Source organism: Mus caroli, unplaced genomic scaffold (genome assembly GCF_978045245.1).
Source record: "Mus caroli unplaced genomic scaffold, Mus_caroli_1 scaffold_2, whole genome shotgun sequence".
NCBI lineage: Eukaryota > Metazoa > Chordata > Mammalia > Rodentia > Muridae > Mus > Mus caroli.
This window is the reverse complement of record NW_028227257.1, coordinates 86,721,564-86,733,836: the sequence shown is the minus strand read 5'-3', so window position 1 is coordinate 86,733,836 and position 12,273 is coordinate 86,721,564. Positions and strand designations below refer to the sequence as shown.

General features: G+C 49.5%; 1 protein-coding gene across 5 annotated transcripts in view; it reads right to left on the bottom strand.

Annotated features, from left to right (window-relative positions):
- Positions 1 to 841: 841 nt before the first annotated feature.
- The window catches only part of Accs (1-aminocyclopropane-1-carboxylate synthase homolog (inactive)), a 16,264-nt gene continuing 4,832 nt past the window's right edge, over positions 842 to 12,273 (bottom strand). For 3 of the 5 annotated variants that reach the window (XM_021155521.2, XM_029484566.2, XM_029484574.2), the window contains exons 4-15: positions 11,391 to 11,461; positions 10,315 to 10,384; positions 9,949 to 10,015; positions 9,264 to 9,361; positions 8,710 to 8,787; positions 7,406 to 7,506; positions 6,540 to 6,629; positions 5,642 to 5,687; positions 5,413 to 5,554; positions 3,575 to 3,717; positions 3,320 to 3,473; positions 842 to 3,173 (exon numbers count right to left, since the gene is read on the bottom strand). In XM_021155521.2, the coding sequence (XP_021011180.1) occupies positions 3,076 to 3,173; positions 3,320 to 3,473; positions 3,575 to 3,717; positions 5,413 to 5,554; positions 5,642 to 5,687; positions 6,540 to 6,629; positions 7,406 to 7,506; positions 8,710 to 8,787; positions 9,264 to 9,361; positions 9,949 to 10,015; positions 10,315 to 10,384; positions 11,391 to 11,461 (1,158 nt within the window). In that variant the 3' untranslated portion in view covers positions 842 to 3,075. Of the gene's footprint in view, positions 3,174 to 3,319; positions 3,474 to 3,574; positions 3,718 to 4,159; positions 5,555 to 5,641; positions 5,688 to 6,539; positions 6,630 to 7,405; positions 7,507 to 8,709; positions 8,788 to 9,263; positions 9,362 to 9,948; positions 10,016 to 10,314; positions 10,385 to 11,390; positions 11,462 to 12,273 lie in introns of those variants that run through there. The other 2 variants (XM_085834633.1, XM_085834634.1) reach the window with 2 other exon arrangements.

Below are 12,273 nucleotides of genomic sequence, written 5' to 3'. Positions count from 1 at the left end.
CCCCAATATAGGGGAATGCCAGGGCCAAAAGAATGGGAATGGGTGGGTAGGGAAGTGGGGGGCGCTATGGGGGACTTTTGGGATAGCATTGGAAATGTAATTGAGGAAAATATGTAATAAAAAATATTAAAAATTAAAAAAAACAATAACTTTTTACCACTTTGGGGAGGAAAGATACACTTTTCTAATCTATAAAATTCAAAGATTAAGGCAGGTTATATCTAGCTAGTGGATTATTAAATTGCATAAAGTGCAAAGAAAATTACTCAGAGAGCAAAAGGGAAGAGAAATATGAAAAAGACAGAGATTCAGAGGCAGCCAGTCTGTCACGTGGTCAAATAGGACTCCAGACCATGTGGCCGTTTAAATGAGAATGACCCCAAAGGCTCATGTATTGGATGCTTGGTCCCCCAGGCAGTGGAACTGTTTGGGAAGGACTTGGTCTTGGTTGAGGAGGTGTGTCACTCAAGGGGGCTTCCCCAGTTGGTGCTCTTTCTGCCTCCTCCTTGTGGATCAGGATGTGAGTTCTCAGCTACTCCTGGTGCCATGCCTTTGCTCCTCCATCATGGATGCTAACACTCTGGAATTGTAAGGCCAATCAAACACTCTCTTTTATAGGTTGCTTTGGTCATCATGTTTTGTCTCAGCAATAGAAAAGTAACCAAGACAGATGGAGAAGAAGGGAAAGGCAATGCTTGATAATAAAGGCTGAAAACGTTCCAGAGCTAATGAAGAAAGCCACAGATCCAAGAATCACAGGGTACATAAAATGGGATAATGAGATAATTCAGTATCTTCACACATAGCAATGACACTAAATGTCACCAATGATAATGTTTTTATTATTATTATTTATATATGAGTGTTTTGTGGGTTTATGTGGTGCATGTCAGAAGAGGGCATCAGATTCCATTGTAAATGGTTGTAAGCCACTATATGGTTGCTGGGAACTGAATTCAGTACCTCTGTTAGAGCTTCTGGTGCTCTTCACCACTGACCCATCTTGGCAGCCTGATACTGTCCTTTAAAGGCATGAGGAAACTGGGACAGGAGTGAGTTGACACGTTGTCTTGGAAGGAGTTGCAAATGCAACATGAACAGAGGAAATCAGAAAATAACCACTAACTACAGAATTCTATAACCAGTAAAGTTATGTTCCAAAAAGGGAGCAAAACTGATCCTCAGACAAGCAGGGATTGAAAGTCTCTAGCAGACTCTCCGACCCCACCCCAGGAGCTGCACAACAGTCAGAAGACACGTGGCTCCCAGTGGATGGCCGGGATAACTCTGTGATCACCTGAAGCAAATGTCACCTGTGTAAAACAAGACTTTGCAGGGTCAAAACTGAAAGGCACAAATGAACACAGACCACAAACCCAGCCAGGGGTCACCAGGGATTCAAGGTCTCCCATTGCTATAGGGAAAGCTGAGGCATGCTTGCTTTCCTATTAACAAATTGTTTGTAGATGTTATATTCTAGGATAACAGCCAGCAGGAAAATACAGCATATGGTAAAATGAGTAGAAGATGAAGAGGGGATATCCAGAAAAAAAATCTAAGAAAAGGAAGAAAAGTAAACTAATGACAGAGAAAAACAAAACAGAAAATATAGGCAATCTACAGACCAACCAAGAAAACAGCAGAAAGCAATGCACAAATAAATAGTACACATGCGATTCCTTTTTATGGCTCTGTGTGTGTGTGTGTGTGTGTGTGTGTGTGTATACAGTGCCCACAGGGCCAGAGGGGGAATAGATCCCTGGAACTGGAGTTACAGATGGTTACGAGCTGCCCACCATGGGAACTCAAGTCCTCAGAAGAAAAGCAAATGTTCTTAAGCTCTGAGCCATTTCTCCAACCCACCACACGCAGATTCCGAACCAAGGCAAACTACTCTCACTTGGGTCCTAACCCTGAGGTTTGTAGCTATGAGGTTTGGAATATTATTCCATCTAGGACTATGATGATTCCTCATCTGTGAGAGGATATCCTGAGTACAGCGATGGGTACCTGCAAGGCACAACTGACTGTCTGGGCCAGCCTGGGCTGACTGTCTGGGCCAGCCTGGGCTATGCTGTTTTCACTGACACACTCATAATGTGTTCATTCTGGGGTCAGGAGTAATTTTCTGATTTCCACTGTTTATGTTGCATCTGTGACTCCTGCCCAGGCTGATGTCAAACTCACAGGTGCAAGTAATCCTCCTGCCTCAGCTACTCTTGCAGCTGTGACTCTAGGTACTGTACATGCAGGCCACCAACCAGACATTCATTTGGGATCTTCACTAAACACCCCTCAAATGGAACAGGCAGCCCCTTCGTAGGCTTCATAGGCACAGAAAGATCAATCTTTGCCTGGCCCCAGACAGCCTTGGTTCAGAAATACAGCCTCCTGTCCCTTCCCCTTCCCTAGCCATTGCTAGGCCATATCTTTGGGGACAGCAATAAAGGCATCTCCTTCCCAGGTAAGAAGTGAATCCCAGAACTTGATCCAGGCATTTCAGCTCCACCAAGAAGTTCCTCCTAAGGCCCACCATGAAGTGTTTCTCTCCACATCCCAAGCTGAGGCCTGTCCCGGCCTCCAAAGACCTGAATAAACAGAATTCATTCCATCCATTGGAACATGCTTTGGAATAACATCCTTGGAATGTTATCCTGTGTGTGTGTGTGTGTGTGTGTGTGTGTGTGTGCGCGCGCGCGCGCGTTGTGCTGATCCTCTGGCTTGTTTCCCTGGAAACAAGGAAAGAGGCAGGAAGGCACCATCACAAAGAATGAAGAGTTGCTTTTTCACTCTTGGATCCTAGAAAGGAGCTGTAATTAGGAGCAGTCACGACTCTCCAAACTGTACACTGTTCACAAAGTCATCCTGCTGATTCTAATCCTGTTGAATACGGGACAGCAACAGCCCAAGATGAATATCAGTTTAAACAGACTCCCACTGCCAGCAGAGGGCAGGAAAAAGTCCTTCAAAGTCAAAGCCAAGTCGTGAGTCTCACTGACAAATGGCGCATCCACACTCAGTCTCCTGTAGCCCCACAGGGCCAGGTCACAGGAACAGTGAGAAGCAATGGGCACCTCATCTGGGCTGGCTTTGTGGCTCCTGAGTGTGACAGGGAGAGGCATCTTCTACCACTTGAGATTGTCCTTCAAGCACCTGCCGCATCCTTTGCATTCCTAAGAAGGGAGGAGGAGCTGTCAGCACGGGGGGGGGGGGGGGGGGGGAGGCGGGGGGGGGGGCGGGGGGGGGGCGGGGGCTGCTGGGGTCATAAGCAGGGGCCCCAGAGGATGCTGTGGGGAGGCTGGAGGAAGAGACTGCTCACCCAGGCGAAGCCGGTTCTCCTTGTCTGAGAAGACCACGCGGAACCAGCCGGGTTCTTTGCACTCAAAGGTCTTACCGGAGGACAGCAGCACCTTGTTGTCCAAAAATTGGCGCCACAGTAACGCCTCCTCCTCAAAGGTGCCTTTGCACAGATACTGGGAGGGTGGAAGAAGTTCAGAATTCGGGAGACCGTCCAATGCCTTCACCTGGATGGAGGCTTGGCATTTTTCAATACCCACATCTCAACCCGATTTACCTTTCTCAAGTCAACCCAGATGAAGAAGCCTGCCCCACGACTCACAAAGGGGATCCCCAGGGCTCTGAGTTCCTCTGAGACATAGGTGTGGGCAGCCTTGAGCCGGGCATGGTTTTCTGGCAGGTACACCTGGCTGATCCAGTCTAAAGGGAAGGAAGGGAATACCGAACCCCCACGCATCTTCACACCGATGCATTCACCTCACTGCTAAGGGATGGAAGGGCGTGGCAGCCAGCACTTCCGGGAGTGCTTTATTACCTCCCACAGCTTACTGAGTCACGGACTCAGGGCTGTGAGTTCAGTGTTCCCTATAAAGTGCCTTTGATCCAGGTATGCAGTTGAGAGCTCCAGGTCCTGGACCACATTCAGGAGCCCAGAGGATAAAGTCCCTCAGGATGGGAACCGAGCCAAAGGTGCCTGCAGTTATAAAGTGGTACTCAGAACCACACAGACCAAGGTCCTGCTCCCAGTAGGGCCTCCGGCAAGACGGGAAAGGCAGACCTTGGCAACTTCAGCTCCTTCCCTGATCTTCATCGACTTATTGGCCAATTTGGGGGGAGGCGGGGTAGGGGTGAGGGGTGGGAGGGGATGGGGGTGGAGGTGGACAGCTGAATGAATTATGATACATTTATACACTTGCGAAGGCACACCACACCACAATCAGGATTCTGAGTGACCCCAAGATTATACTCACGATATTTAGACTGATCCCCCTTTCTGTGACTGATGCTATCTATCGTGAAAGTTTTGTTCATTCCCAAATGTCACCAAAACTAGCCTCGTGTGGCATGGAATGTCTAACTATTAGCTTCCCTTATCATTACGGCATCTTGGGGAGAAAGCCATAGGGCCACGGATTTTATTGTGTCAGCATGGATGGGACACTGTGTACCAACGCACCTGCGCGGGGAGGGCACCATTTACAGATGTGGGCGTTCATGAGAGAAGTAACTTATCCACGCAGAGGTTCCGCCTTTGGCGCTCTGGCCGCTGGGTCCTTTGATAAGTGTGTTTATAGGAAACCAAGGGATGGTTCTTCACTGTGGCAAAAATGCCTTCTGACCACATCAGCAATGTCCTAGCTCTCCTCCCTTGCCAACGTGAGGTCTTGTCACTCTTTCTACAAAACTTTAGGCTGTTAGATTGGGTGTTTAGCATCTGGTCCTCCTTTTCCTCATCCGTAAAAATGATGGGAAACTATATAGAATTTCTTCTCAGGGCCCTAGGGAGGCAGTGAGATGCACAAAAGAACATCTGAAAGGCTGAGTGAACAGGAGAACTTCACCAGCTGACCCATGGCTGGAGGCAGGGACAGAGCGCAGGACTCAGAGACAGGAACCTCCCCATCACAGTCATTTCTCAGGAACTCCTGATCTCTTTTCAAAGTGTTCAAAGCTGATATTCTTAAATTCACTTTTATTTTTAGGTGGAGTCCCGCCATGTTGCCCAGGCTATCCCGGAACTCTCGTCCATAAAGCATCCTCCTGCTTCAGCCTCCCAAGTAGCTGGGAGTACAGAGGCACAGCACTGCACACAGCCTGTGAGCTCACGTTAGCCAAGCACCCATTGTATGCCATGGGTTCTAATCTGATTACAGATCATACTCAGCCTAGCACTGTTATCAGCCCTACTCTACAGATGAGGAACCCGAGGCTCGGGGAGGTGAAGAAATGTGCTACATAGGCAGGAAGCAAGGAACTGAGCACAGCCTGGACTCAGAAATGACAGTCTCAGACATCACCTAAGTTCCTCCACAGGCGAGGCACCCATGAGCCCCAGCAAGTCCTTGTGCATGCCAACCCCACTCCTCTTTCGAGCCCCTAGACCCAGAAAGTCACCATGGTCCCGGAGCAGCTGTGCCATCTGGTGTTGGACCAGGCCACTGAGGCCATGATAGCGGCAGAGGGAGGCCACGGCAGTAGCCACGTGCTGGTTTTCCGTGTACAGTACACCGAAGCGTAGCCCCGACATCCCAAAGTCCTACAAGAAGATGTATGCTAGGCCATGGCTGGCCCTCATGGAAGAAACTGATTCCATTTCCTCCACCCAGGATAGCCAGGAACTCACCTTGCTGGTGGCCCACATCACGTGTGTCCTCTGGGGGTCAGGCAGCCTACAGAGAAGAAAACATGGAGACAAAAGTGACCCAGAGACAGCAGATGGCAGATACGTGGATGGATGAGTAGATAGATGGATGAAACTGGGTCTCGAGCCACCAATTCTCATGCTTCTCTCAGAACGGGTCAGCAGACAGCCTGCTGCCTGTGTCTATAAATAGCATTATATGAGAATACAGCCGAGTTCACTGTGTCTATGGTAGAGCTGTGTGGGGAAACCATCAGACCTAATGTCTGAGCTAGAATTGAGCTCAAAAACCATTTCCTCAAAGGGTTTCCCTAACCAACCCAGGAATCCAGGCCAAGCAGGACCCTCAAACTGACCTTCCCACAGCTCCTTGCCACACCCCTTCAGCATTCTTGCCACTATCATTGAAATGGCTACCTGTGTCCTTAGCTGCTGGGACCTTCGTCTATCTAGAAATATAGATAAAGGGATGGGTGGGTGGGTGGGCAGATGAATGGGTGGATGAAGGGATGGATGGACAATGGGGGTGAGGGGACAGATGGATGGGTGAGTAGATGGACAGACAGACAGACTGATGGGTAGATGAAAATGGAGCTACTCTAAGTACGAAGGAAACAAAAGTCCAGTTTCCCATATATCAAATATCCCTTCAAAGAATGCCAAGCCCCATTCCTCCCCCTTGGAACTCTTGGGAATGCCATAGAATAATCTGAAGACCTGGTCTACCTAACTGACCCTAACCTGAGGACCAGTGAGAGCAAACAGATATTAATAGAACCACCTTGGGCCAAGACAGGCCCTGTGAGCTGACCCAGATAGAGGCTGGGAAACCATGAGGCAGTCCAGGGATTGGTAGAATCAGCTGCAGCGGGAGCCTCACCTCTCCAGGCTGAGGACACTGCGGTAGCCAAGGGACTCTTCAAACACAGACAGCATGTAAACCTCATCCATGATCACGTGCAGCTTGTGCCTGGAGTGGGTAGGCAGTGGGAAGGAGAGAGCCAAAGTATGTCATTCAGTGTTGGGGAGCAGGACACCAGAAACCCAGGGGAGGGGGCCACAGGGTAGCTCGGGGCTGCCAAACCGCTTGCCCACTTTGGTCTATATTTTCACAAATGGGAGGCTGCACACATAAAGCAGAGGACCCTGGAGCTTTTGAATCACCGCAGGGAAAAGGAGGCACCCTTGGGGTCCTCCATGCTGGGCTGGAGACAAAGAGATTCAGACTCATGTCTGCTCCCGCTCCTGATTGGACCACTCTGAGGCTCCGTCAAGCAGGGATGATAAGTGTTCCTTTTTCTTGGGGCTGCTGTGAGTCGAACCACAGACACAACACAGAAAGGCTCAGCTGAGAAGATGGTCTGGTCAGTAAAGAGCTGTCTTGCAAACATGAAGGGCCCAAGTCTGACACCCAGAGCCCTGGGGTTCACTGGCCAGATAGCCTCTCCTACTTGACAAGCTCTAGACCAGTGAAACCCTTTCTCAGAAACAGCATCTGAGGCATGCCTGCTACCTTCCACATTTATACACACGTGAACGCAGATAAACACATAAATAAGTAAATAAATACGTAAGTGCATAAATAATAAAGTGTTCAGCATGGCGCCTGGCCCTAGAGCATTACAGCTGGTAATGTTTTTAAGAAGGGAGACACCACAGCAGGTAGCAGCCCACAGGGGTCTAAGGACTTGCCCCAGGCCACATCAGGACTCTGTCTGCCCACTTTGTGGGGCAGGCAGAACTCACCTCATGGCAAATCTCAGAAAGTCCTGCAGCTCTTCCGGGGAGTAGACGTCACCCAGAGGGTTTTGGGGGTTGATGAGGATAAGGCCTTTGACCTTGACACCCTGAAACCATCCAGGGGGTGTTTCAGTGTCCCCCACCACCACTGCAGAGCCTTACAGTCTCACTGGATGAGGCTGATAGATGCCCAGGAATGCATGGCAGAGACAGGCTCCTGACCCAACAAGAAGCAAATGAGTAGGTCGCAGACTGACATCTGCCGGGCCGTCCTAGCTATGGAAAGAGAGCAAGCAGGGAGCAGGGAAGCGTGCCAGCTGCCAGCAGAGAGGCTGCTTGTGTCAGAGGGACTGAGAACTTTCACAGTGCCTGCACTGAGCACTTGACAGCATGAATGGCAACAGTAAATGCAGTGAAGTGCACAGATGCTGGACATAGGCAGAAAGCAAACGCGGGAACTTAGGTCTCTGCCTTTCTTAAGGAGGCCCTCAAAAAGAACAGGATCACCCCTCAATTTGCCAGAGAGACTCACTAAACTATAAACTCTTGTGATCCATATTTGACCCTGAAGCAGAAACAAAGGACTAGAGTAGGCAGAGTATTCTTTTTAATTAGCTTGCTGTGGTGGTTTCAATTAGAATCCCACCCCACCTCCCATAGGCTCCTAGGTTTGAGTGCTTGGTCTTTAGTGGAACTGTTTGGGAAGGATGGGGGGTGTGGCCTTGTTGGAGGAGGTGTGTTACTCAGGGTGAGTTTTGAGGCTTCCAAAGCCCAGTGTCTCTCTGCAGACCAGAATGAAAAGCTCTCAGCTACTTCTCCAGTAACCATGCCTGTCTGCTTCCTGCCATGATGATAATCGACTAACCGTCTAAAACTGTAAGCAAACCCCAATCAAATGCTTTATTTTATGAGTTACCCTGGCCATGGTGTCTCTTCACAGCAATAGAACAGTAACTAAGGCACATTCATTCATTAAAAACAATAACGGGCTTCACTCCTGACATTTTCCTGCATATATAAAATTAATTATGATCCTAACCTACCACCTCCTGCTACCCTTTATTGTGAGGGGGACATTTCTGATGAAGTGGCCTGGTTCTCTGTATACTGTGGTTTCAAGGTCTTTTTCTAATGCGAAGGCCCTCCATAGATACAGGATTCTGCCTGACCCCCAGTCCCGGGATGGTTTCATAATCCACCCCCCCCATATGTCCCTATCAATGTTACAAGCCCAATTCCCAGGAGATGAAGGGTCTAGCACCTGCTGAAACCCACCCACTCCCAGTCCTGGATTTGACTGAATCTCCAACCTCAGAACTGACTCCTTGCAGGGCCATCTCCAGCTTCTCTACTGTGAGCTGGAAGGGACGTGTATTCAATCCAGTTACCTGGGGAAAGACCCACCAAAGTCAGGAGCCAAATTCAGTGACATGGCCCCAACCCCAAACTTGAACTCTTGGGACTCTTTCCCTGTCATCCCCAGCCTCTTGGGTACAGTCTCTGAAAAACAGGAAGGACTGCTTCCCCTTCCTGCCTTCCACCCCATCCTTATCTCTTAGGTTTCTGGCAGAGGCAGCGAGGCTTCTCTGATTGGCTCTCAGGACTTCCAAGGTTTAAACTTCCCCTTTCCACCCTCTCATTTATGGGTCTGATCCTTGGCTTCTCCATGAATCCAGGATCTTAGAACCTGTAGCTTGGAGCTTCCAGAGAACCCAGGCAGAGGCGTCCATGCAACAACAGAAGGCACCACTACTGTTTCAGAGCAACCCCAAAGCCCCTAACACAGGCTCCCTTCACACCCTCCCACAGATTCGGAACCAGGAAACCCTTGCCTACAGGAAAACTCAAATGCAGGCACTCTTACCTTGCTGTCTAGGTAGACATAGGCCAGTCGGACGTTGCCATAGAGATAGATGTGCTGAGTGATGGCTCCGTAGTAAGGCGTGGGGATCAAGAGAGCCTCTAGGAGCAGGGGCAGACAACCTATTGGCCTCTGGCTTGGATGCTACAGACCCTGTCATGTACACCACCACCACCCTTGCTAGCCTCTATCATCTCTGGGAAACATTTAGGGCATATTCTTGCTCTCAGTTCCCCAAACCTTAAAGCTTGGATCCCCAAGACCAGGCTTTTTCTAATATAGATGCTCCTTCACTTATAATGGGGTCACATCCAGACTAAGCCACTATAAGGTGAAACTATATAAAAATGTATGTGGCCCACCTAATCTCCTGAATATCCTAGCAGCCCATAACAGGGCAGAGTATTGGTGCTGACTCAAAATCTCACGGCTACTTGCAGGTAGAGTGGGGGAGCTCACTGCCACTGCCCAGCATTGCATGAAAATACCCCATCACACAGCACTTGCCAGAGAATCTGTCATAGTTCAAAATTCCTAAGACCAGGGGTGTGGCTCGGTAGGTAGAGGGCTTGCCTTGCATGCATGAAACCCTGGCTTCCACCCTCAGTATCCCAACCAGACAACTGTGGTCACAGCCTAGCACAGCCCTGGTCAAAAGCTGAGGGAGTGAGGCATGGCGTCCGCTTACCCCCTGCCTCGCACAGCACTGTGGCCAGAGCAGAAAAGAGAGAGGCACAGCCATTCAGAACAACCACCTAGGAGTGACGGGAGAGAAGAATGCCTCTGTCAGGAGACAGAGAAGAACAAGGGCCATGGAAAGTGCTCTGGGGATCCGCCCTGACAAAGGCCTCGATTGGTTCCCAGTCAAGCTGATTTCTGGGCACCTTGCTCTTGATCAAGGGAATGTCAGCTGGAACTGATCACTCACAGGATCTCTCTCAAAGGTGGGGAAGTCAAAAGGATCACAGCATAATGGGGTTGGGAAGTAAAACTGAAAGGCAGACCCCAAGTGCCCTTCCTGACACCCCTCACCCCTAGGAAAGGTATGACTCACATTCTCTGGTTTGAGGGGTGCCGGGCTCTTACAATAGAAAGACAAGAACTTTGCCACTTCTTCCCGGAGGCTAGAAGAACAAACCAACAAAATACAATACTGTCAGAGCATCCTCAGCCCAGTCTACTCCAGAGCCCCTCTGGGAACCTGCAGGTGGCTGGCTACCACTGCCCCCATCCTCCCTTCCCAAGGTGGCAGACATTTATCTCCTCCATCCAGCCACAACGTATTCTGGGTCTAGGTCGCCCAACCTCACCTACTCAGGAGACTGTGGGGGAAGAGATAAACACTCCACACATCTAGCTGATAATGATAATAATTAACATTATTGTGACAGGAGCTGTTACCATGGCTCTTACTGAGCTTCAACACCACACAAATGTTATTCAGAGACCGTCTCATGGTGACTGTGATTACTATCATCACCATTTTGCAAATAAAGAAACTGAGGGACTCTGAAGGAATTGACTCCCTTGCTAGTAAGTGGCAGAGTCCTTACTCAAGCCCAGTGGCCTGCCCCAGAGCTCACCATCTTGATGACCTTGTTCTAAGAATGTGAGCTTTGGGACACATCTTGGGTCAGGTCCTGCTGGACTACGAATCCCTTAGAACAGTGCCTGACTCTTAGTAAATAATCACTACACAGCACAGTTGGTACCATTCCCTGACCCATCAAACCATTGAGAGGGGGCCCCAGTCAGCTCCCTTGTCATCTCTAAAGCTCCTGGAAAAGCAAGGGCAGTCTCCTCACTTGCCACAGACTTAGGGTCACAGGAACCAAGATGGGAGTTCTGGGGACAGAGCTGAGGCTGATAGGCCAGCCCCTGGTCACCAGGTCTCCACAATTACGTTCTCAGCCTACAGCCGGCTTCTTCACTCAGACTCAACTGATGTGGTGGACAGAACAATTCTTTGTTGAGGTGCTCCCCTGTGCGCTACAGGGTTAAGAGCACACCACTGGCCAGGAGATCCTTCTTCCTGTTACACCAAACAGAAATGTGTCCCACCTCTACTCTACCTCCATGGGGACCTGCAGGTCCCATGTTGGGACACACCAGCCTGGGGCATCTACTTACAACAAATGTCCTCTCCAGTCAGGGTACTGCAGCAGAGATGGCTCCACATGAAGCATGTCACCCTGTGTCAGCTGGGGACACATAGGAAAAGAGCAAGGTTGATGGCCAGCACTGCCACCTGCATCCACACAGCACTATGGCCTTCATCAGCGGGTTTCTCCTGCTTCTCAGAGAAACTGTGAAAGAAGCACAGGACAGCATTCCCAGGCCCATTTCACAGATAAGCAAACCAAGGATCACAAAGTGATGGCAGGGCCACCGAGCTAGCAAGTGGCAGAACTGAAAGGACATCCGGAACTTTTGGCTTTAGCTCTCTATACAACAAAAATCAAAGGGGTGGGTGCAAGAGTAGCAGCAGGAAGTCGGGCTGCTCAGCCTTCCCAGAGGTCAGAGGAGGATCCAGAGTTGGGTGACATCAACTTGGCCTTGGATCCAACTTTAGTGGGGACTCAAGGCACTGTGTCCTGCAGGCTCAACTCAATCTCACCCTTTGCATACGGTGGCAAATTTCAGAGTATCCTTTGTATAAGCAGGTACTGAATTAGTGGCACTAGAGCATTGTGGCTACAAGGTCAAAGAGAGCCAATGACGTTGTGACCTTGGACGGGGAGCCAGAAGAATTAGGATCATCTACTTCTCCAGGCCTGGGCCCAGCCATTCCCCTCCCTCTGCCACCCTTAGAGCTGGTCCAACATGGAAGCCACTGGTATTCTATGGCTACTGAGCACTTACCAGGTGGCTAATCTGAACTGTAAAGACTTCATAAAAACAAGTTTTAATAGATATCAATAATTGTACATTTATTACCAGCTAAAATGGTCATGCTTTAGATATACTAGGTAAATGAAATATTACTGAAACTAATTTTAGGTGGTTTTTTTTT